Raw genomic sequence first — 26,663 nt, 5'->3', positions numbered from 1 at the left:
ATACAAAACCTGACTTTGACCCGTACAATGTGAAAACTGAGCACATATTTCTATAAATACAGAAAAACCAAAGGCAGCCAGCTCCTGTGTGCATGTGCTTTAGTGGAAGGACAAATAAGTCAGTAAAAAGGAGGAAACTTAATGGGGAAGTCAGAAGAGGCTATGTGCCCGCTAATAACCAGAGCAGATTAATGCTAATCCCGGGTCTGCTGGATAATTGGATCATCTCACTGGACTTAAACTTTTCTACATCAAAACTTGGCCAAAAAATTAAAAGCTCATCTATGTGCAGTTTGCTCAGAATAATTTGACACTGAGAAAAGCGAGTTATCATGTCCCAGAATACTAATGCAAGAAACTCTGCTGAAAAAAAACAAGCAAGAAATGTAAAACCACTATGCTCATGTGCAACATCTACATTTCTGGCATCCAGAATGAGCCCCACGGGATCTCACATCCACAGCCATCTTTGTTTCCCATAGTGAGCCATGATGTTGCTGAGGAATACAAGCGCCTTTGTGCTTTCTTCTCTCTGCATGTCGGCTCCGACAGTCAAACCTGGTTGCCAGGAATCCCGGGGCTACTAGAAGGCAGTGAACCAAAGACAAAGCCTTTAGCCCCCTTCTTGTCGAGCCTGGAGCATTCTGCCTCGCTGCTCTCAATGGAGGGAGTCTCCTCCCAGCTGTGGAGGGGGTCCCACGGCCTCCATTCACGTCGCTCACCTCTGACACTGAGCGGCCCTTTGCAGCACACTGGGAAAAAACACACAACACTCCAATGACACAATACACAATGCCTGGCCACCGCTGAGCTCCCCGACGACGCCGTGTAAAAACCTGAGCCTTAACTCGGCCGCAGTTCAGCTGCTTATGAGGAACAGACGACTCAATTTACAAAACGCGGCCAAAGAAACCAGACGTTAACAGATTTAGTGCTCTGAATACCAGAAATGGACGGCTGAGGTTTGCCTTTTGCAAACACCGAACACTCGAGGTGTTCTTTGTGTTGACACAATGATGACTGACGCGCAGAAATTACTTGTCAACCTTCCGGCGCATCTTCCAAGAGGGGTCTCCGATAAATTCATTTTAATGACAGGAGGACAGCGAGGCCCTCCTTAAAGGAATACTAACTAGGTCTAAATCAAACGTCCACTGTGGAGGTGTCTGGTGAGGAATTTACACAGCTGTGGCCATGTTATTTGCGGCCTGTTTTTTTCTTTAATTAAAATATCACATTTGACCTCTAAAGCAACAGTGGATTTGAGGAGCCTATATCCCTGCATTGGATTTGGATTGATTCAGTACAATTTAGGACTTCAGTTATCCTCGACGCTCCATGTGTTAGCTATGTCAGTCTTCATCCTGCTGGGTAATAATTAGGGGCAGCAGGGGTGAGCTGTGCTGTGAGCACAGGTGCGGTATCCTCTCTGGAGTGCAAATCAAGCCGGACTGAGATGTTGATGTAGGAGTCTATGTGTGTGTCAGTGATTGCTAGCCTGCTGCCAAAAAAGCTTATCTTTGTATAATAATGGTGGTGAGACAGCCTCACTTTTTTTTTTTTTTTGCATTTATTCTTTATTTAATCCTCTCATTGAAACTGAGCTTGATTATTTATGAGAATCCTGATAATGTAAAAGTAACTAATGAAAATCGTAATAAAAATGATAAATAAAATGAAAGTGACTGCTCGCTAAGCTCTGCCTTGCTTAGTTGCTGTTGTTTTGCCTGTCGAGCTTTTTTGTTCCTACACTGCAAAACCTGCAGATGTAACCAAGTCTAAAGACATTATATTTAGATTTTAAATATAGTTGGTCTTGATTTTATTTCTGCATAAATGGATAAAATCTAAATCAACAAAATGTCACTTGTGTCTTGAAAAGCAATTTTGCCTTTCTTTGAGTTATCTTATACTAGCTAAATACAAGCACCATGTCTACTTACGGGCTTCATTAACCAGGCTTAACTACACTGACTGAAATTAGCCTTTTAAAATCATTTTGATGTGCTATATTAACAGTAGGACAGCCCTAAACTGTCAGCTAAATTTGCTTGTTTGGCCTGACCACTATATTTTTTACAGTGTATCTGCCCCATATGCCCTATAAAATAACAACAGTGGCAGGTTTCATGCAAAAAAAAGCAAAAAGAATCCTAAAATATTTTTTAAGACAAAGGATTTTTGATTTCAAGTAGACAAAGGAAGGAAATAACCAAAAACCAGTATTTTCGCTTGACAATCCTTGATTTTTATCCACTGTAGCTAGCATGCTACTGTTGACTTCCAGCAAAGTGACTACCTCTCAAAAGAATGTTGCTAATGTTTTGCTACCAGGGGCAAACTTCCAGAAATATTCTGACAATAACAAGCGGGCACCAGTGGTTTACCACCACAGTTTGCTGGTAGTGATAACCTTCTAGTTACCTGCTGGTGACACGCTTACTATTAGTGGAAAACACTTCTGATTGTTTGCCAAAGACAGCTTTCCTGGAAGACGGTTGTAGCTGACATTTGGCAAATGTTCATTTGCAAATTATAGGAGGTTTGCTGATGGTGTGCTAGCATGTTTACCATTTGGTACAATTTTATGTACTTTTTTCTAGTATCTCAAGACGGATTTTCTTGGTACATAAAAGGTGGCACAGCGGTTTGCATCGATCATGATAAAATAAGCGCATTTAAAATCTGTATTAATGCTGCTGCCTGTATCTGTAGTCACCATTCTGACTGGTCACATGTCGTCAGCAAGGCCTACAAACACTGGTGGAGAAACAGAAAAATTGTCTTCGTAAACAAAGCTTTGTCTTGTTTAAATTTTCACTAATGCTGCAAAGTTATATCATATCCAAATACTGGTTATCGGTCTCCTTAATTAAAAACCACATCAGTTGATTCTTGCTCGGCACTGCTGAGTTACAACTACAAGGTAATGTGTTTGAATCTGTTGGTGGGCTGTTCTCAATCTGCCTGGATGGGTTTAATCTTAGTGCTCTGGCTTCCTCCCACAGTCCAAAGTGATAATTCATGGTCTCATGCAAAAACACAGAGGCTAAAGGCTGACACATGCCAGCACAAAAGGCACCATCTCCATCAGCTGCTTATCAATGTATAATAGAAGCTATGGAAATGGGTAAACAGCAGCGTTATTACAGTGCAGCATACAGCTAGTGCGCGTTTGTTTTGCTAATACTATGTTTCAGTTGATAAATGTGGTACACAGACACTCTGATAACATCCAGGACCACTTTTCTAACAAATACACAACACATATGTTGTTGTGAAGAGGGCTTTCATTAAACAGAAGCTGAGACCACACAAATTGATGCCTAACATAATAACACTCCCTGGCCTTGAAAGTAAATAACACACTAGTCAGTTACGCTTGTGCAGGCAAATGTTAATGTTTAGTCAGTTCCTCACACTTCTGCTCCTGTATTTTTGGTTTTCTTCCACCAGCCAAACAACAGCATGCTGCTTCAACTCTGAGAAATCTAAAGCTTGATAGACTAGGCAACTGCTGCTTGAGGGAAATGTTCACCTAACAAGATCGTAGTCAAGCAGCAGAAGGATAATGGCAACACTGAAACACTCTACTGAGAAATTTAAGGGCCAAATTTGCCTTCAAAGACACCCCTGCACCAGTAACCTACCCCCCTGTTCTAATCACTGTCATACAGAAAGGGCTTTGCAAGATATTAAGTCAAGGTAATATTAGTCTTTGATATTGCCATTCAATCACCACGTAATCCTTTAATAAAGAGGAGAGGAACATCATTAAAGAGCCACTGTTTCAGCTCCTCGGGGAGACGCGCTGAGGTGAACAGAGTGGAAACTCTGCCAGGCGAAGGCTGCCTTTCAGAGGCTGCTAGAGGAAACCCTGGGAACTTCACTCTATACACAAGCATTTTTAAAGCCGGGGCGCTCGCCTCTTCTTTCTGCTCGGATACACTTCTTAGACGAACTCTTCAAAATCTCTATTTCGGAACAGAGCAGAGCGCTGACGTGATGGAGAGCAAGACCGAGACTTGAAGGCTTATTTTCAGGGGGGCCTATACGGCGTTTGAGTGGCAGTCTGAATGTAGGTCACTCTATTTGAAAAGCACCGTTAATCCCTCTTTTCTTTCACTTTCAACCATTCTTATATTAAGAAGGAAATAAAATTCAAGCAGCAGCCAATGATTTCTCTATGTGGAAGTGCGCGCTTTTAAGTGTGTCTTTAAAAACATTTGCTCATACTGTTCTTTTAAGTGACCCGACAGAAAACTCTCCGCGGTGGGAGGCTCGAAAACACAGCAGTCTTTATTTACAGCAGCATGCGAGCTTAACAGAGGATTACAGAACAAACAGCTAAAAACTTAATGCGGGCTGAAAGAGACACCGCTGTTTACTTTCGCCTAATCTGATTCGAGCATGGGACATTTTGTTATTCACAGCTGATCAATTAAGAACCCAAATCACTTCCAGCATGTTTTTCCGCTGCCTCTCTCAAGTCTAATGAGCCCCAAGAAGGTGTGAAGTGTGTCTGAAGGAGCTGATGAACTTTAACTGACCTATACTTTTAGGCTCTTTAAAAAATTACCTCTTTCATAGTTTGTCTGCATGAGCTCAGAAAAAAAATCTATCCTGCAGCACCATTAACGTGCAAAAACCTTGAATCAAACAAAGATTTGGAATAAAAATCCAACATGAAGAGATGAAAACACAAAAAAGTGTCGCGTATAATATTTTAACCCCAAGAACTCCCAACATTAATGTCAGACGTGATTCTATTTTGTGATAAATAAGCCTCTACAAGGCTCTAAAAGTGCATTTTACATCATGTGCTCCTGAAGCTGAGTTGAGCAGAGAGTGAAGAACATCATTATCTGCCCCTCAGCACAGATATGAGAACACGGTTATAGTACACGACGAAGAAAATATCAGCAATCGGGCTGAACCCCGGGGTTGTGTCATGCTTCATTAATACCCTTATCTCACACCACTACCTCAGGCTGTCCAGCCACACAGACTTAGACCAACACAATAAACACACACAGAGATTTCCCGTCAAGGCTAACAGCACATTGAGCACCAGTCTGTTTGTCCAAGTCAGCAAAGTCAAGTTTGCTCTTACAGTGATCAAACACAGCAGCTAAAAGGAGGAGGGAGCTAAAAACTAAATACGCCAAACCAAAGTTTCCTGGATGTCAACACTGAGGATTTGTAGTTTTTCCATGCAGGTGTTGTCCATAGTAGAGTCAAGTTCATGCAACAACTATGTATTTAATGAAGGAACAGTAGAGGAGCTCTAAGTCAACGTTCTGCTACAAGAGGTGGATAATGACAAATAATCATCCCTAATCATTTAAAGTTGAATCTAATAATTGCACATAGACAACATGAGGTGCATGTTTCATTCAGTACAGTGTGTATATACTGGACATAAACAAATAAAGCCTCACTTACAACACTGACTTATTTTGAAATTAACAAACCCTTAATCCTGTACCTACTGAGACTATCAGGTTTTCCAATTATCAGAATCATTATTTCTTTTGACTGACTTCCAGTAAAATAAACTAACAGACAAAGGTATTTCAGCCAAGACTTGTGTTGGAGTTTGTGTTTTTTACACCATAATATTCATTTTCACTGCAACCTTTCAAAAGTTTGGGGTCACCCAGACAATTTCATGTTTTCCATGAAAACTCACACTTTTATCCATGTGCTAACATAACTGCACAAGGGTTTTCTAATCATCAATGAGCCTTTCAACACTATTAGCTAACACAATGTAGCGTTAGAACACAGGAGTGATGGTTGCTGGAAATGTTCCTCTCTACCCCTATGGAGATATTCCATTAAAACTCAGCCGTTTCCAGCTGGAATAGTCATTTACCACATTAACAATGTCTACACTGGATTTCTGGTTAATTTTATGTTATCTACAGTGAAAAAAAAATGCTTTTCTTTCAAAAATAAGGACATTCCTAAGTGACCCCAAACTTTTGAATGGCAATGTATATCAGTTATAGTAATAGTTATATTTACTATACTATCTGCTACCAAACTATCAGTATAAGAAAAAACACATTGGTCAATCTCTGCACTGCACTAAAGGAAACATAAATCTAATTTGACCAGGACTTTTCAGGGCAAGGTAACACCATGTCACTTATCATTGTTTGTCCACAACAATTTAAACTCGTTCATAAGTGCTTCTGCTGATTTAAATGTAATTTAACTGAATGCATTTTGATTAAATGGTTCAAATTTATCAATGTGTTGTGAAAATGAAAAAAAGGATAATTTAATATAAAAAAATATACAATGAAGTTTATACTGTGTTATAGTGTATAATCACTGGCTCTGCAGTGCTGTATGGCAGCAAATTCACATTGTAATACAGATATATGTTGAGTGGCAACAGCTTCTTTAGAAATGGATGCGGAAGTCTTTGTCTAATAGGGTATTTTGTAACATGGCTTTAACATCATGCAAATTTAGAAACAGCCAAAGATTTTAAAGGCACAGTTACTGCATCAGTCACTGATTTGCTCAGTATGTCAAAAATGTGTTTTATTTTTGAACAACTCTTTCCACTGGTGGGACAAACTGTTGAACAAGAATAGGGTTGTGCAGTAGACTGTATTTCAATTAAACCTGATGTTGGCAGGGCAGATTTGTGACTTGCTATTGACGGATTATGACCAAACAAAATAAAATACCTCCCCAGATCAACGAAAACATCAGTCAACAAGAGCACGATATCAGGATAATTGGGAAAAGTGAAAGAAATGCCAATCACCACATGCTTAATGCAATAAGTTTAGCTGAAAATCTTATTCTGGGGAGAGAATGGCAGAGAAAATGTAACTTTTGACTGATTCAACGTCCTTCTATGCTGCATCATCAACATGTGTCAATAATATGTCAAAGCTCTTTCATGGTTTTCATCCTGCCGTATTGTCAGGATCTTGTTATGTCTCTGTTGTCCCTGTGATCCTCTCTGTCATTTCCTCTGGACAGACAGTAAGTACATGGGCTGCTGTGAGTGCTCCCCTGTGGCAGCCAGCCACCTGCTCCAGTGCTTAACAGATGTGACGGTGCACCAGGGCCGATCTTAGCCATTATTAAAAACACACAGTGTCAGGCTCCAGTGGCTGCGATCGGAGCTGGTGATCCCTGCTTTGTCTCTACGCCGTCTGTGTCAAGCCTCATTACGGAGGCTGAGGCCGAGCAGGTCGAGCTGCATCTCGACGGGTTCACCCCTTGTATTTTTAGGGAGCTCGCTTTGATGACTGGGGGGTCTCTGACAGCGGGACACAGAGGCAGATGACTGCCTGGATGAAGAACTTTCTTGTACAAATATTTCCATATCATTTCTCTGTCTGCCTGGTCCACAGGATGTCACACTGAGACCATCTGGCGCTTTGACAACTTGGCTTCTTGAGCCGAGCGTGACATCTTCGCAGCGTTGAATCAGAAATATGGCTAATTAGGCAGTGTCACTTCGGATCGGAAATGTTCCAGCGGGCTCATTTGTAAACTTCCATTGCTCAGCGGATCAATCGTTTAAAATGCTGTTGCTCTGCAGGGAACAGACGATGGGAAAATAATCGACAGAGAGAGATACAGAGAGAGAGAACTAAGAAAGCAAAGGATTTAGCAGACAAACAATAGTCCAGATCAGTTCAGCATGGATCAGAGCCTCAATAGCTGGCTTGTGCTGAGGCTCTAATTAAGCTCTGGGTCTTCTATGAACCACAGCACGGCGCCACAGCCATTATAGAGTGCCTCTGGAGAGATTAAGAGCCCTAGGACTGTCAAACAGAGTTTCCAAGGCCTCTACCTTAAAGTCCCTGACAAAAGCAACTGAGCTTACATCTCCACATGGTGCTTACCTTTAGCTTTGAAGAAAGGGCCGAGAGGTTCACCGCTGTCAGGAGGGTCAAGTTTAAAAGGGAGCCGCAGCTCAGGCCTTTAATGATCATAACAAAAATGGAAAACACTTATCTAAAACGCTATGTTGGCTAAGTTTAGTAGACCTTAGCAATGTTTGATCTCTAGCACGGCTCTATTCACACTCTGCGCCGTAAACAAAAAATTGCAGACAGTAATGTATGCAGCCCTTGATAAATTCTACCCAAACAGAAAGTTACCAAGTCAAATGAGTGTTACTAATCCAAAGAAAATGCCTCCAGGTAAAGAAAAAATTATGCGCAGTCTGTTGACTTTTATGGAACCATATTTTTCATGCTTCCAACATGGGAGTTGCAGCTAAGGTGTTTAATGGACTGGAAAGATTTCAAGTGTTCATGGATTATTAACTCCTTGGAGAGATGATGAGAGCAGGGCAGGCGCTGTGTCAGGCTCTTCGATCAGAAGGATCTGTCGGTATTATCAGTGAGGAGAAGAAAAAAAAATACTTCCCAGAATCCTTCCAGAGGTATAAGATAGAGTTTTACTCACAGAAATTCCATTCATCACTATCTACTGTACCAGCCACGGAGGAACATGGAACAGAAAAAAATGTTACATATTCATTTCATTGAATGGCTCGAGTGCTGTGACCAAACAACAACGCTTTCTGGTCGCCTCACTGGGAATGACGCCTAATGGTTGGTGGTAAATGAGCTTGAAACCATGAGATCAGATCTCTTATCTCAGCCTGACAATGGAGCTGCTGAGGCACAATGCAGCTGACACAAATCATTCAGAGACCAAACTTCAATGCATTTTAGATACTGTAAAGAAAATATGAAGATTTGGGTACGAAAAAGGGGAAAAAATGAAGCTACTATCCCCATGCACTTTGCTTTTGCAGAGATGACAATATGAGAAAACATCTCTCTGAAATATAGGTTGACCTGTTTCTCAGCACCTGCTGTTGAGCATAAAAAAAAAAAAAAAATCACTTGTCGTCTACTGAGGAAGTTTTCCCCCAGATACCATTAATCCAAGGAGAAGAGTCGTACTGAATCACTGAATCAATATTGAAGTAGTCTGAATCATTTTCTCTGACAGCCTGACAGTTTTTCAGACTGTTTTCTGGAGCTCATCATCTCTGACACTCATAATTCTTGGCTGTTTGACAGATTTTTATCTCTGGTTCACTTCTGCAGTAAAGATGTCGGGGAAGCTATAAACTTGTTTTTAAGTTGTCATGAATTTATTTCCTCGGTGCTGGCAAAAGAAGTCACACAAGTCCTCAGAAACTCCGGAAGGTTAAAGTGGACAGACAAAACACCTGTATGTCCGAAACACATATCATAAAGTGACTGAAAACATTCGCCTGAGCTACAAATGTGGATGACTATGTTACAGCAGTACTCAAAGATGATATCTGAACACACAATTTTCTAGTTCTAATACAAGATAACCCACACACTGTCAAAACTAACTTCCAGAAAAAAGACATGCTACATACTATAGCTAGACAGAAACTGAATTTTTATGGCTGATACCAATTTCAAGGAGTACAAACTTCTATTAGCGATATATTGGCCGCTACTGTTTATGTATATGTTCAAGTTTACTGAAAAAAGAAAACGATTGGGGTCATTTTTATTAACTTTCCAACAATGTATTACATAAACTAGTTGGGGATTGAACGTGAAGAAAAAGCTTGACTCCTCATCACCATCTGCTCAGCTCCGATACATACTCTGCTACATGTGCTGCAGACAGTGCAGTAAACAATGGAGCTGCTCTGCTGGACAAACTATGTAAGAAAACCATCTCAAGCATCTTTTTTTACATTATGTTCACAACATTTATGCCAGTACCAATGGGTCAGGCTTGGTCAGTCTCTAGCACATTCCTATATAAAACTTCAGGATCATGGTATTTTTATTAAAATTATCCAGATAAATGTGTCCCTGCCCTTTCGAAAGCCTGCTAGTCTGCCCAATCACACAAAGTAAGACTGAACTTTACCATCACTAACTAATGCTTGTAGTAGAAGTTTAAGGCCAGTGATTCACATTCTAGTAGGACACACGTAATGATTAAACATACAAAGGGTGTCAGTGTAATGTGTAATATGTGACAAACTGACAGAGCAACTCCCTATTCTAACTCTGCTCACCAATTCTGGCTAAATTACACTTCATAGTTTGAAACTTCTAGTTGAGTAATTCCAGCAATCCAGTCACTTCACAGTCTCCATTCTATAGCTCTGTCTGATGTTTCCAACAATACACAATGAAACTAGATGTTTGTTTTTTTTATTTGACCAATAAGACTAAATAACTGATTAGTTGATTAATTCTCATCTGCGAGTTGCTTTTCTCTGCTTTATGGAACATGAAAAGAAACTCTTTGGGGTTTGGACTGTTGGTAAGTAAATACATAACATTAAAGGAAACGGATATGGACATTTTACAGTGTTTCCAGACATTTTAATGAAAATGCAGCCCTAAAGAAGACATTTTTTAAGCTTTCCACTATTGAAAAACATCCTGGGAAATATTAAAACAAAGCCACGACTCGACTCTTCCAAGAGCATCAGTATTACTCAGAATTTAAAATGCAATATAGTATAGAGCCACAGTGCACCAGAAGTGTTCTCTCTGCTGTGAAATGAAGGAATGCAGTAAAATGACAAATGATCTGTAATGTTAAACCCTGCTCACTGACTTTCCCCACAGTCTTACAGATGGATTAACTGGATAAACTGCTCTAAAACGATAAGAGAGAAGTTGTTGAAGAGAGTTGGCAACTAACAGACAAGACGATACTGTGAGCGCAGAGAACAAAAGAAGAGACAGATATCTTCCAGAAAACATATTTTGGCTGTTTTTTGTTGGGAGTTGAGAAGTGCAAGCTTTCTGACCCCAATATTAACAACCATAATCAATTTATTATCCTGCTGCACAACACCCAGCTTTTCTTTGAAACAACCAAAACCCTCTTTTGTAGTCTTTTTGTCTCGAACAGACTTGATCAAAGCCAAACTATTTGGAGGCACAATGTCAGACTCCCCCTGTTATCTTCCCTGGGAGCTTTTTTTTTTTTTTTTTTTTTCTAAAGGGGAGAATAATGAGGGAGATCCACAGAGAGCTTGATCATTACAGTCATTTAAACCAGCCACAAGCCACCCGGCACCCTGTGCAGTAAATGGAGATGTAATTTGGTGTGATAGGAGGATAACTCTTGGCTGGGGTCCATTATGGATGAAAAGATGGAGGGAGAAAAAAAAAAAGAAACAGATTTGAGCGTGTTACAGAAACCAGTCCTCAAAGACACACAACACTGTCAGACTCATACAGTGTCTGCTGTCAGACGGGTCAGTGTTTTCACTCATTAGACCAGACTGGCACTTGAATCCAAACACTCACAGATGAATAAACCGGCGCTCTGAGTGTGTTGTCTCAATTAAAGCTGACACTGCAGCAAAGCTTGCAAAGAACAGAGAATGGCAACATGCTGGAGGTTTTGTTCTGGTGCGCCTGCCACGTCTGTCACAGAGCAAATGATATACCAACGATTTCTCCACTGAAGGAACACATTACATCCAGCTAAATTGCATTCTGACTTCAACATGGGAAATCTTCTTTATTTATGCGACAATACGGAAAGATTGATGATTTCTGGAAATAGACTTGGAGAAGGTGAGTTCATATGGAGTTCATGTGAGGGCAGGGGAAGGAAAGTAGAAGATTTGCTGCTTACTAGATCACTCAAGATTTACTTATTTTTGCCACATAAATCCAACATGCAAACTCCAGTTTTACAAAACATTTTCAATATCAAGATTGAATCAACTAATCAACATTTTAAGCAATGAAAGTGTCCTTTTTCTGAGTGGTACAACTGTCAAAAAATGTCTATCTCAGCCCCAAAGTCTAGTTTGATTCCCTTGTTTTGTGACAAAAACAGTAACAAACTTAAATATGTCATTTACAACAAAATAAAAGAGAATAAAACAGCATACCTTCAAATTATTAAAACTAGAACCAGGATGTTTTTACTCATTTTTTGCCTAATTAACAAATTCTTTCAGCACATGACCAAGATTGTACTCAACTATTGCTTAGAAGCCACTTTAAACTGTAGAAGAAGTTCTGTGTTCCTGTGTTAATGATGCATCTACAACATGCCTCTTCTGTTTTCTTTGCTGGGAAGAAAATGTGCCAAACAAGCACCGGAGTGTTAAATATAAACTTTGGTGAAAGTCAAACAGGGGTTAAAGCTCGGAAAGCTCTGAGTCAGCATTCAGTCGACAATGAGGAGGTGGGCAGCGGTCGGCACACACTAGCAGACACATTGAGAGAGCTGTCACCTCTCCATCACCCCCTCCTTTAAGCACAGCGCACCACCTCTCGCTGACCCCTGCGGCCAGAGTTCAGGCTGCTCAGCTGCGAGAGCTCCGGCCGGCAACAACTCCACTTTACTCTAGTCCCTCTCAGCCGAGCCGGTGACCCCCAGAGACAAACTGAGCAGCACTCCCACAAGTCTGTGAAAACACTAACATGGACTATGGAGCTTGGAAAAAAAAAAAAAACCTGAAAGTAACCTTAAAAAACTCCTTCTGAGGGTCGAGGAAGCTCAGAGGTCACAGTACCTGGCAGACTTCATAGAGTAGTTTGTATTGCTCCTCAGGCTTCTGCAGGGTACAGAGGCTGCATCCCATGGTGGAGGAGATCACAACATCCAGGCTCTTCCCTTCAGCCACTCACACAGGAAGAGAGAAGAAGCAGATATCTTGGGCTTTTTTTTCTTTCCCTCTCTACGTCCGCCGTGTCTTTGGCTGACAGGATTGACTTCCCCCCAGCTTGTGGCTGTGTCTCTCTGCTCAGCCTCGTCCCTCTCTCACACTACTGCCCCCCTCTTTCCTCCTCTCGCCTCACATGCTCCCTCCCTCTCCGTCGCTCTCCAGCCTTCTGCTGAGTTTTCTGGAGGCCGGTGCTGGAGCTCGGCTTTATACACCCCCCTCATGTTTATTAAGCAGCCGCTCATTGATTATTCATGAAGGGGGGCTTCCTCTTGAATGGGGTTTCACCGAAGAGGAGCTGGATGAAGACTTCTTAATTAATAAGCCTCATTAGACCCATTGTGTAGAAACAAGCTGAATGACGGAAAGGCTTTTAATTCCTTGACAAGATAAATATGCTTCTTTTAAAGAGCTCCAGAAGCTTATTTGTTACCGCTTACAGACTTTAAATTGAAAATTCAAAGAAAGGCATCATCTGTGACAGCGGTTTAAAGGTGACATATTTGTGATTTATACATGCAGAGTTATGCCCTGCAGCTGCACGACAGCAAACCTCTTTCTGTGTCCCGGTTAAATTAGCACTTGGTGACCTCTGCTATACTAATCCAACAAGAGACATTGAGCATTCTTTCCTCATGTATTTCTCTCCAAATACACAGGCCCAAAGCCAGAGAAAACAAATACAGCAGATAAATATTTATGCTGGTCCTTTCCAGCGTGGCCAGACAAACTTTACCCAGCGGAGCAGCCAGTGATATACTGTTCTCCGGGTCCTTCACGGTGTCCGACAGCAGGGATGGCTCCATAAGCCAGAACTGGCATCTGTCCTGCTGTTTGCTCTCGGACCACGCAGCCAACCAGAGATAAATGTCCATTATGGGCAGCACCAAAAGCTTTTGGTCACAATCTGCTGGTTTGCAGGCTTCAGAGATAGAAAGCTTTGTACTTCTACAGGTAGACAATGGGACAAAGTGGTGAAGTCACGGCAGGATTTCATGATATGATGTCTTTGTTCGCCTCTTGTCTTTGTGAAAGAATTGCTTCAATTAAGTCCCCGGTGCTCAGCCACATACCTGGATATATTTCATTGAAGGAGGAGGGAGTGATCCTGTGGGAGAAACCCTGAACGCTGGTGATAGTGGTATTTCCTCCTGCCAGATGTGTCCTCTGATCCATATCTATCAGCGCTTTCACAGCTTCCAAGACTGCCGCATTACGAGCAAAAGGTTTCCAGTCAAATGTCAAGCAAATTTCATGTAAATTTCTGTTCAAATGCTACAGCAAGGACAACGTGAAGCCGAAAAATCAAGCTGAATATCTGTTTTTTAATGTCAACCAACATGTCATAATTTATAAAAGAAAGTCACATCACAACTACATAAAAGCAAAAAACACATTAGAGTGAGTGTGTCTGCAGCATTTTAAAAAAGGTTTTCATATTTAGCAATTTTCTACTACAAACACTGCCACATTATTTTGTTAAAAGGCTTCATTTATTTATTCCAGCAGCCTCAAGCAAACTTTTATTCTTTACAATTTTATCAAAATTTTTCCATTTCCATTCAGCTCCCCTAATTTCTAATTTACATAAGAACACTTGGAGGGGATTTTGCTTAATAAGATTTCAATTTCCCATTTAATCTCTCTGTTTGTATTCATTCCGAATGCAACAAAGCTTTTCTTCAGATCCATTTTGTTCCCACAACCTCGACAAGCACAGAATATTGGACAAACTAAAAAAAAAAAAAAAGAGAGATTTTAAAACAAGATACTGCAGGCAGGAAAAGTGATGGAGACAAAAAGTTGCCTCGGGCGAACTGTGAAGGTATCTGAGTGAATTTAACAGTCACTCATTATTACTGTGGGCTTTGCTTGTCTGGGTGCTATAGGCTCAAACTTTCATCCAGCGTAGCATGAAAACTAATTCTACGCTCACATTAGCCGTACTGCAGTGCCTGGGGCTGGGATCAGTGCAGAGTTTTAGCCGGCGCTCTTGCCGGGCTAATCTTTCTTTCACACTGAGATTATCCCATTCACAAAGTCAAAACGGAGACAGCGGCTCTGATATGGTCAACTGCACTAAAGGTTATGGCAGCTGTAGCAGAAAAAACACTGCATGTTAATAAACGATCAGTAAAATATAGAGTAGGGAAGTCAACTGAGGACCTGTTCCTCCACAGCCAGCAGGTGAATGTCTGCACACTGTCTGACATGTGTTCAGAGATTTAATTTTGCTGATGCTGATTAAATTTCTTGCCCTCTCCGGTGACAGAAACCTCTCTCCTCCGGCCCCGCTGTGGTTTGGTCCGGGGGCTCGGCAGAAAGACACACATGCTTTCGGCTTTTATTCATTACTGTGTCCAGACGTGACACAGTATCAGAAGATCCCATCTCAGCGGGACTGAGACCAAACAATAATAATGTCATGCGGTCTGTTACAATAAACATCAACATTTGGGTGTTTTTTTATGCAGACAAGAGGGCTGGAGGTTAACACATCCCCTCCCAATTACCACCGTGGTGCTTTCATAGTGTGTGGATTCTGTGCATTTGATCTATGCTCAGTTGAATCATTCATATTCATGGAGGTTTCCTGTCGTTGTCCCACTGGGGCCAGTTTAAGAGTCGTGACTAGAGCCACAGTGGGATCAGGTGGTGATCGCTGCAGCGTACAACATCCCTGTGTGGTTTAAAACTCCATAATGCATCGTGTTCCCTCCCTCTGGGCTGCTTGATTCCCCTCAAATAACTTCAGAGATGGACAATTTCAACTAAAGCAAAAAAACTAAACTTACAGCTCCCACCAGGACTGTGAATAATTACGATTTGAAATATTTTCTTGACATATAAAATGGAGAAAAGGAGCTTGACATTTGAGAACCAGGATCTGCTGGTCGTCTATAATTAACGAAAAGCCAAAACGATTGAAGAATCAGCCAAAAAGTATAGCTTCTTGCCAAGAGTGAGATGATCAGATCGATACCACTCTCATGTCTGTACGTTAATCCACCTGCCAGACTTCCTAAAGCTCATAATTAATGGGCTTCATCTAATTTTTAAAAATATAGTTAAAATCTAAGCGTAAACACAATTTACCAATTAAGAACCCAACTGGTGGCCAACCAGAGGAAACTCCGGGAAGCTAAAATTTTAAATTGTTGTCTTTCATATTAGTTTTTTGAATAGATTCTTATTCAATGCCAAACACTGCATTAAATATGTTTAAGTTGAGTAACTGGATCCAGTATATGTGACCCCGATGGTTGTCAGTCCACATGATGCACCACTGCAGATGCACTGAAATGTCTGTAACCTGACTGCAGTGTTTCAAGGTTCGATATGGCAAAATGCCAGGCCACTTATCTCTCAATCATCAGAGCAGAGACAGGATTTCATAAAAGGTGGCCTTACGAGGGCGTGGAGACAAAGTCTGCAGAAGGTGACGACGTGGCAACATGCAAAGAAACTGGACACTGATGGCTGAGAGTGATAACACGAGGGAAAAGCACCATGTCCAGCTCCTCTAATACGACTCTAATGCACCGTCCAGACAGCAGGATGAGGGGAGCACAGAGGGAGGAGGGCTGGAAGATGAGGAGCGATAGAGTGACAGGGAAAATTAAACTGTCTACATATTGTAAAGCAGCGGAGGCCGAATTCACGTCACTTCATGCCATGTTACTTGAGGTCAGAAGATTTTCCGCTGTCCCTAACTGTTCATACTTTTGTGGCGAGAAACCACAAATGCTGACTAACATAAACAGGAGGATGCTTAAATTTTTCCCTTTTCCAACATGAGTGGAGACTCCTCAGGACATTGAAAGTGCTACTGAAAGCAAAGGGTACTACTTTGTAAAGGGCATGAATGTGAATCCAGGACAAACACAACAGGGACCCACTCCGCTTCAAAATGGTAGAAGTGGTTAAAAATGTCACAGTGTTTCATTAATAGGCCATTAAAAAGCATTTTAATGATAAGTCCATCATGACTGCAGTTGGTATTAAGTTGTCAGTAAATGGATTTCAGTCTGATTGCCCTTCAGCCCCTACAGAGGGTAGAAGACCCGGTAGAAGTGAGTAGTTTGGGGAGTTTGTAGAATGTGTACAAGTTCTGTGGCCCATTTCATAGCACTTCACGAAGTAAGGTGAAGACCTAGTGAATTTTAAACAGAGAACTGAAACCAACAATCTAAAGGGAACTCTGGATTGCTGGTTCACATCCCAGAACTCAATGGACATGCTAAATGAACCTGCAAAAGCAAAATGTCTTTTTCGAGGAGGATAAACAACAGACAAAGGCTTTCTACAACCTTGTAACCCAAAAGTTGCTGTTAATGATCGATACGTAGCATTATTATGTATGTTTTGCTAACCAATAAGGAAGCATTTGGTTGGAACTCAATAACAAAGGATGCTTTTTTTAGAGAGTGGAAGCAAGCAAAATGTGTGTGCATGCAAAATCTTACGCTGGACTGTACATAAACAGGTTCTTTCTGAAGCAACAGTCAACAGGTTTGATCCCTGACAGACAGCGACTGGAAGATTTCTACTAATTCTGGCTACAGCTTAGTCCCCCTCTATTTGACTGTATCTTCAGCCCCTCATATCAGCCCTGTAATCTGTAGAGGATATGAGAGGAGAAGGGAGCTGTAATGCCACCGTGTTAATGGAGATGCCAGATGACCAGACAGGAGCGACAAAAAAGGGAGCGAGCGCTAACAAAAAGAAGGTGTGAAGAAGACAAAAATCACGAGACGGACAGAACCCACAGAGGAGGAAACGGGGCAGAAACAGAAAGTAAATGTGTGGAGGAGTTTAATGAGTCTCCAGTTCCTCTCAACTGTACCACTGGGGCCTGAGCATGGGAGGATCAGTGTGTGTGTGGCTGCGAGATAGAGTGTGTGTGTATATCCACCTCTGAAACACTGGGCTGTGCATAATTTATCAGACAGCTGTCAGCTTTGTACTCCTATTTACTTCTCGAGCCAGATCCTGTGCCAGCAGGGACCCCAGCCAGCAGGAATGACAGTCCCCGAAACAATTTAATTGGAGACTCAAATAACTAATAATGCCATCACTATCTCTTCACTGTAATTACTTAAGTACGAGGGGACGTTAACAAGACTGATATGCAAAAATGCTATGATAACGCCTCTGTCACACACAAACACCCGTATATGACAGTGGATATTTTTGTTTTCCTTTGTTCCGCTCCCCAGGGCTGTTTTCCCCATTATCAACAGCCTGATAGCAAAATGCACATAATTTTCTCTAGGCTGTATGAAATCACCTTCTCTTTTCAAAGCTTGGCACAACGGCTTCAGGCATTTGTTGTAGTGCAGCCACTGAGGTGGTTTACACAAACATTACGGCACAAAAGCAATTATCAGTTTTTGAGTGTGTTCACCAGAGTGGGACCTGTGTGTCTCTGCCAGCGTCTGGAAAGATTCACCACTTTTCTGAAGAAACTTTTGTCACATTTTTCACATCACACACAAAGGCGTATAAAGTGCAGCTTTCTGGCTTTCTAAACAGGCAGTGCCAAGTGGATGCAGGCATGGCCAAGGTGGATTTAAGTGTAAATTAATTGGTCTTGGTGCAGAGAAACTAACCCCTGCAGTGAATCTTTTGGCCTGACTTCCCTGCAACCTGCCACCACCTATGAGAGACCTGTATTTAGCTCCATAATGAGGCTAGTAAAATTATCACCTAACCTTTGCTACTATAAAAACGTCTCCACTGCCGTGCGATGACGAGGCATAACAAAACACTATTTACGCGCTAATTATCCAAATGCCACGACATTCCTGCAGAAGGTAACTCATGGTGCTTGTCAACACAGTTATTAGGTGGGATATTAAAAGGAGTTCATATTTCATCCCCTCTCCTGTACTGAGAGAGCAGGTCTTCATGATGATGTGACTCTGCTCTGAGGCTCCCTGTAGGCCTCTGCCAACTTTGCAGTCCACACAGGGTTCCTGTCACCAGCTAATTCCCCAAGCCTTCATCACTCCTGGCTGCTCCAGCATGTTGGCAGCCAAAGTCACCAACAAAAGCCTCCAGCTACACTGGGTGCAGAGTGAGAAAGCGTGGGTGCACACAGCGCTCATACAGCAGCCAGAGCTGGGAGCTTATGAAGAAGAAAAAGCTCTGTACTGAGATTCAAAAGAGACAGTCAGATGACTTGGACAAAAGATGTTGCAGGTTTTCTGTGTGGATTGTACAGCCTTTCGCTTTTTAAAGATCACTTTACAACATTAGAGCTGAGGATTTCTCCAAAGACGTTAAAGTTCAGCTCTAGGAAGTGGAGAGGGCAGTCCATTACTTTCAGGCTAGAAGTTTGCTGATGCCTCTCTTTTGTTGTGTTCCAGTGTGTTCTGAAGACACTGAACGCTAACTGCTCCCGATGGTGAGGTTCAGTGTCTTGTATGGCTGATGAAAGGCAAACTGTAAAGCCCTTTAGATTAAACCTACAGAAGTGCAGTCCATTTACCTTACCAACAACTTTAGAGTCACACCTGCTCTGTGGTCTGCCCAACACCATGGAAACAGAAGGCACTCCTGACGGACAAACAGGATCATCTTTATGTTTAACATGAAGGGCCCAGTTTTCCCAATTATACAAACGTCGTAGGCTGGTAAGCCATGTGTTCACATTTCGGTTCAGTATGAAATAAGTAGATTTGGCTCTTGGAGAGTTACAAAAATTGTCAAACACAAACCCTGGCTCCAGTGTCAGGAAATACAGAGGGTTTTAGATGCTGTCCAAGAATCAGTTAAATACTTTCTTAGAGCTTCATCGGCAGACATTCACCCCACAGTGCTTTTGTTACTTGCGATGCTTCGGCAAGAGGTTCCCTTGGATTTTAATTTCATTCACATTAACTCATTTTATTGTTTAATGGGTTTCCATACTTTAATTTAGTTTTATCTGTATTTGTCATGTGGTAAATGCTCACTTCACATCTCACAACAAGAAAGCCCTGGGTTTGAACCTGGTGGTTGGCTGGATCCTTTCCATTTGGAGTTTCGATGTTCTTTCTGGATCTGCAAGGGTTTTTTCTGAGTGCTCTGGCTTCCTCTCACAGTCCAATGACATGCATTGGTGATTCGAAATTGGTTGTAGGTGTGAGTGTTTGCGTGCATGGTTGTTCATCACTGCGTTAGACCTGTAATGGTCAAGGAATCTGTCCAGGGTGAACCTCATGTCTTGCTAAAAGCCTCCAGCCCCACACAATCCTGTGCAGTGTAAAGCCAGTACAGCTAATGGATGGATGGCTTACACTATTTGGGAGAATCTTTAGTTCTTACAGCTGATTACAGTTTCTATTAAATGACGTCTTATCTCCACATGCGTTCAACACCTTTGCTCCACCGATCACCACTGATGTCACTTCCTACGCTGAAAAAGGAACCTGCAACCCATCATTTACTTGTATTTACTTAGGATTTTTGAGCATGGCAGATTTTAGCAGCAGAAAGGAAATAAGGAAATAATAGCAGACCCCTTAGCAATGTGAACATGTTACGGTAAATTTGGTTTGGTTCCTGTAGAGGAAATAGGGAATACGTCAACCTGTTTGAGTGAGAGGTTCCAAAGACTGAGTTATAGCCTTTAGCCTAATCTCATTACATTACGGCGCTCTTCCAAATGAAAAGCACTGAGTGGGAGCTGAGGTCATTGAGCGGTAAGTGACTGACATGTTGGCTGACATCACTCAAACGTCTCAATACCCAGACGGACAGCCGAGTTTAACCTCCCAGAGCCTGCTGTGATAAATGAGTCCACCGCCCTGGAGGGGGAAATACTACGTTTTACACACATTCCCATCTTTAGCACTCCTCAGGAAATTGGATGAAATTGCTAGTGATGCTAACTGGATGTCTTGACCAGTCAGTAAATCTCTTTCCTACCTGACCCCCGGCCCATTAGTCAGGCCGAGGCAGTGACCCCAAAGGCCTTATGGGCAGTGGAGACCAATTCGTAGCCTCCCTGGTGGTTTTGCTGAACCAGTGAGCAATTTCAAAGAGAGACGTCCACTCCTCTTCAGATGTGTCAGGCTGCACTGGCTGCCAGATGACACATTCTAAACATCACTTTAACTGATGGTTAGCACTTCATATGTGGTTGAATAAGCATAAAAAGAGGTAATACAGAGAGAAGATGTAGGAGTTTTGAGCCATTTTACAGATCTCCACTCTCCATCACAGAGAAAAACAGCTGAGACCAATACATTTTTGTTCTTTTCTGTACAAGAATATGTTCCCAATGCTATGGAAAAATATTGAGGTAAATCCAAATATTAGAAGGCTCAAATATGAATGCAGTAAGTGGTGATATTTTGGTTTAGATGAGCGCTGTCTCTTTAAGCATTCTAGATATTTTAAGAGGTGTGAAATGACAAGTTGTACACCGAATACCATCATTAAGTGAGAAATCCCACAAGATACCCGAGACAATCTGGTTTGATGATGAAGGCTGACCTTTCGGATTAGATGAACTACAAGATTTCTTTTTTCAGTCACAGCCGCTTTGAAAGTTAAAATGTCTCGGAGCAACACATTTGATATGGTGAATTTGACTTATCTGTCCTTTATCGTATCCACACAGCCTCAGGGTTTAAAAGATTACAAATTACAAGACTGAAGTGTTCTGATTGGGGATAAAAAAATAACAGCTTGTAAAGCCCAGCCTGCAACTGATTTCAAATTAAAGTAATCTTAATTAAATTTGGGGAAGAAAGGGTTTGCAGATTGTGACATGTAAGATGAGCAAGGTTAAACATTTCAACACAATGTTGAACAGGGACAATAACCTTTCTCACTGTAAATTTGTAAAAAAAAAAAAAAAAAAAAAAGCACTGATAGGAAAAGTACTGTGACTACTGAGGTTGAATGTTGCAGGATCCTCAATCACTGATTATGTAAATAGTCATGAGTAGTCTGTAATGAATTGCTTTTCCCCAATAAACGTCTTGCTAATGCTTCCCATGACACATCTGCTCATGACAATACAAACCAGGTTTGCCCAAAGTAAATTTAATTATCAACTCCCTGGAAAATCCAAGTGTGCACAATGCTGTCATTATCCAAAACTGGGAGGCTTTTAACAGTGGAAATGTTAATTCCATTAGCCCAAATGGAAAATTAATTTGTGACAGATGTCAATACATGCATGGATATGATCGTGCAAAGTGGTCTTTCGAATGCAAATACAAGTATTTAGGGTGTCGATATATTAATCAGCAAGCAGGGTTGTGAAATAAATTGGATCTATGAATGGTCACTGCAAAAAGACGTTATTTTTATTTTCCAAATAAGCAAAGCTATTAGCACCTCTGTCAGACAATTCAGTGGATCAAAATGAAGCCTTTTGTTGGCTTGTATGTTTTTAAAAATGAAAGACATTATACGCAGCAATTATGGTGACACACTTGGCTGCCAGGAAAACAGGAAAATACTAATGTCAATAAGAGCTGCGGCTTGAAAACATTTCATTTCTGATTCGACCAGTGGGCTCAGTGTATTTCACATCTAACTGGGAATTGGAAAATGGCCCCAAAGTGCTGGTTTCTCTTCGATGCTCTGAGCATCATCAACCCAAATGTAATTTCTTGAGCACTGTTTCCACTAAAACATCTTTAGAAGAGAGTGTATGTGTTTCAAAATAACACAAAACTGCAAATTCAGCCTTCCACCCCCGCCACCACCCGCTTCTCCCCATTTACACCCCATTCCACTTCCAAATGGTAGAGAAGAAAAGAATGCTTTTAAGGAAGGCTGTAATTTCCATCCAGTTCCAACTTCATTTGCGCTGAAGTACCCTGCAAATGCTGCCTTTACAGAACACAATGCTGCAGTGATGCTGAAAGGACAGAGTCCATTAAGGGGAGAGAGGGGGACAGTACCATCTTCTCTCTGTTAACATGAGCAGAGGAGAGAGAGAGAGAGACAAAACAGCAACAGACAGAAGATGATAGAGAGCAGAGACTGGGGGTGGAAATGAAGAGAAAAGGAGGCAGCGAGGAGAAAGATGGAGAGGAGGCTGGAGTTTAATGAGGAGACAGTGATTTTGGGAGCGAGCAGAGGGGGGATGGTTTGATCTTTGACCCCTCAGATCCCTCGGTGTGTGTGACAAGCCTGAGTTCAGACGAAGGATTAAGGTAATCAAGGGTAGTAATGCGAACAGAGCACACATTCATGAGGTTGGACACTCCCCCGAAAGCAACAATTACGCACCTTAGCCTCCTTAGTTTGTGCCGGTACCAAGACATCATCTTTGCCTGTGGTGGTTTCCTTCAGCGTGACAGAAGGGGGCCACTGCAGACAGATATAGATGCATGAAATAGTGCCCAGGGATAACCCCATCCCTCCATTAATGGGATACGTAGCCTTTGTCCCACTTTTCTTTTTTTTTTTTTTTTTGCTGCTGCTGCTGCAGACAGCACGTCAATCAAACATGACACGGATGAGTTACTGTGAAGTGGATGTTTGAGAAAAAATCTCTCCAAATAATGAAAAAAAACTAAATCTCCAAACTCTATGATAATCAGATAAGCATTTTAGTCACTTAATTAGCACATACTTGCCACTTCCAGCTCCTGCACTCCTGACAATTTGTATATTTATATTTTAACATTTCACAGTAGGTTGGAAAAAAGCTATTTGAAAACATCAACTTGGTGCTTGTGTAATTTCAATAGACATATTTCACCATTTTCTAAAGCTTCCCGGACTGAAAAAATCACACAAAAATAATCAAGGTATTATTTTTAATGAGAATAATTTGTTTTCGCCCAATTATACTTCAACTGAACAACTTCCATTATTGACAAATCTGCTTTTTTTTTGTATTTCCTCAGTTAATAAATTGGTAGAGAAATAGAAAATGTGGCCAATTATTTAGTTTTGTATGAACAGTCAAAACATATTCAAATAATTATAATTATAAACCAAGAATGGTTTGTCGTTATTATTTGAAAAATTACTTAATTGACCTTTTATTGCAATTCTAAAGGTAATGTCCACAGATTTATAGTCTCTCTTCTATTCTCGTTGAATAGCTAATACAGATGCTAAAATTGACATACCTGTCATCATAAAAATGTCTTTTTTGATTCATAAAAATGTAATTGTGCACATCCCCATATGGTCAGTTTTTGCCTTAGAAAACTGGAATGCTCGATGTGTTCCATAAATTTAAATGAGGAATATGCAGAGAAAAATGCAGGCAAAAATGAACTGACCTTTTGTAAGAAAACCATGAAAACATTGTTTTACCATCTAAAATAGGAGCACTATTTGTGTTTTAGACTGGGGATTTGCAAATTACAAGATGAAGAATCAATATCTCCTGCAAAAAATCTGTCCTGAATATAAAATGGGAATATAAAATGAGATGTATCCCTCTTTCACTCAGTACAGTAGCAAGCAGAAGCATAACAGCCTTTCTGTATTCTAGCAAACACCATGACAAAGCCAAGGGTGAGGAGGCACCTTTAAAGGTTACGCTCCATCTGCAGCCGACCGGTGGAACATGACTTCATTCCGAGGTCGGCGCGATCCACTTCAATCGCTTCAAAAGATCCCGGCTCCTCTCTTAACACCTACAAAGGGGACGTTTAAGTCCTCATAATGAGGATGCCACATGCCGATATCATCTTTCACAGGCTCCATCTGACCGGCACTCCTGTTGGATGTGGTCTCGTCCACTGGTGCAGATCCCTGCCCTTTTTTAATCACATGTTTTCAATTACTTTGAGAGTGCACAGAACCGACTTGTGCTGTGATTCAATAAGGACACAAAGAGGCGGGTCGGCCGGGTGGGGTGGCCCGGCTTTGTCCTGAGAACAGCTGAGTGACAGGGGTGAGTTTAGGACCTCGGAGCACACAGTGGTTACTTTGTACCTGTCAGTCAAGCTGTGACACCGACGGTCTGCCAGGAGGCGAGCGAGGTGAGAGGTCTCCAACGGAGGGGCAGCCTCCCCACCAGCAGGTGACCCCCACCCGCTGCCTTGAAAAAACCTCACAACAATAAGAAAGGCAGAGCAGCTGACTGAGACGGCACAACAGCTGAGCGTTGGGAAGGACTAATCTCAACAACAGCAATTAAAGAAGGGCTATTATTGTTGGCTGAGCAACTTTATGTCATTACACAGCACTAAAAAGCATACAGGGGGATCGTTCAGTGTTATTTACAGCACAGTGCAGGTCTTAAAATATGTCAGATGACACAAACTCTCAACTAACCAACAATCGTTTTCTTTTCTCCTGCTGCAGTTTAAGATAGTGTTGCTAAAACCATCCCTGTTTGCTGTATCCAAATGCACCACTCGCTGCCAGAGGAGCGTGAGCGTTCCTTTTCACTGAAGTTCACACTCTTTCAGCCCCATCTATCTCTGTCAAAGCCGCTCACTACAAAGTACTCCCTCCTCAGTCCACCGCTGACTACTTCCTTATCTACCGCTCTCAGCCAACACACCATCATTCAGACCGCTTCCGAGCCAGTGGACGTCCCTCGGCCGGGGAGAGAAAAAAAACAAAAAGATTGATTTTTTGCAGCTGAGTGGCGGAGGTGAGGAGGTATTATGTGCCAGTCACGGCTGGCTGTGTTGCCAGCTGGAGCGAGCGGCCGCGGGCAGAAGATCACACAGACCGACGAATAACCCTAACAAACCTAAAGCTGAATGTAAAGAACTCCTGGACCTAAGGATGGCTTATTAAATGTTGGAGATTCTAGCTTACCAGATTGTGATTACAATCAAGATCTCAGTGAAACTGGTCCAGTGAGTAAGCTGAAATGTGACGTATAGATACATAGATTCTGTGCATGTCTACAAACCTTTTAATATTTAGCATATCAGGGATGAAAAATGATCAAGCGGTTAGCAAGTTGGGATTCTAAGAATATTTTGAGGTCAACTTCAATGTTATAAAAGCTTCAAGGATGCAGGAAATCAATTTTGGCACCTAAATTAAGCAAATCTAGCACCACAAGCCATTTCATTTTCAGTGTAGTTTCTTTGTTAATATCTTTATTAAAAGAGAGATTTCTGGTACAATCAGTTAAGTTCATCCAGTTGGGAGCACAACTGCTGTTACCTTACCTAAAAAATATACTAGTGAATTCTATGCAGTATGATAGACAGACTTAACATTATCTGTTTTAGAGCACGAGTATCAGACAGGTATTTGTATTAGCAGACACCCTGAGTAGAGTTAAAGTGGGAACTAAAGAGAAATAAGTGGGTTGGTGTATCCTTGAGTCTTTTCAGGAAAACTGAACATTTGTCAGGGAAAAGAATCCTCTGACGCAGCTTTCAAGACCATGAAAGTTTTACACCGAAACCTAGTTTAATTCTTTTAGTCTAAGTACTGTAGCTCTTTAACAGAGAAAAAGAACTTTAAGCACAACCTTATGTCAAAGTGTACAGAATGACAAGCTAGTATAAACTTCAAAAAAGCCTAAATCAAATCAAACAAACCAGAAAAATATAGGATAATTGGATTTACAACTCCCCTCCTGCTCCTCCCAGGTCCCAGTGGGGTATCATTAGCTATCCCAGGGCAATACCCCCTCTCGTTCCTAAGACAGAGAGCCACAGGTTGACATGGTGTCTCAGTAACGCCTCTGCTTTGATGCTGTTCGCCTCACCGCACAGAGGCTCCTAATGGGGAAAACAGGTGAGCAGGGAAAGACATTAAAGACGGCGTCTCAAAAGACAGATGAAGGTAAAGAAAGACAGACAAATTTTTAAAAAAAAGAGCTGAGGAGAATATATGATGTACTTAACCACGAAGCCTAATAGAGGCTGGAAATGAGGAGTTGCAGCAGTAATGAGACTGGTGAGCCTTTTCTATTTCCCTCTAAGAACACCTTTGTGGATAGTGTGTGTGTGTGTGTGTGTGTGTGTGTGTGTGTGTGTGTGTGTGTGTGTGTGTGTGTGTGTGTGTGTGTGTGTGTGTG

General features: G+C 41.6%; 1 protein-coding gene across 5 annotated transcripts in view; it reads right to left on the bottom strand.

The window, feature by feature from the left end:
* The window catches only part of pdzrn3b (PDZ domain containing RING finger 3b), a 98,753-nt gene that overhangs the window by 10,170 nt on the left and 61,920 nt on the right, over positions 1-26,663 (bottom strand). For 2 of the 5 annotated variants that reach the window (XM_035943631.2, XM_035943632.2), the window contains one exon: positions 22,937-23,017. The exons of 2 other annotated variants lie outside the window; for them this stretch is intronic. In XM_035943631.2, the coding sequence (XP_035799524.2) occupies positions 22,937-23,017 (81 nt within the window). Of the gene's footprint in view, positions 1-12,547; positions 12,852-22,936; positions 23,018-26,663 lie in introns of those variants that run through there. One more of the 5 variants, XM_023299714.3, reaches the window with a different exon arrangement.

This window comes from Amphiprion ocellaris, chromosome 5 (genome assembly GCF_022539595.1).
Source record: "Amphiprion ocellaris isolate individual 3 ecotype Okinawa chromosome 5, ASM2253959v1, whole genome shotgun sequence".
Lineage (NCBI taxonomy): Eukaryota > Metazoa > Chordata > Actinopteri > Pomacentridae > Amphiprion > Amphiprion ocellaris.
The sequence above is the reverse complement of the archived record's forward strand: the minus strand, read 5'-3'. Positions and strand labels throughout refer to the sequence as shown.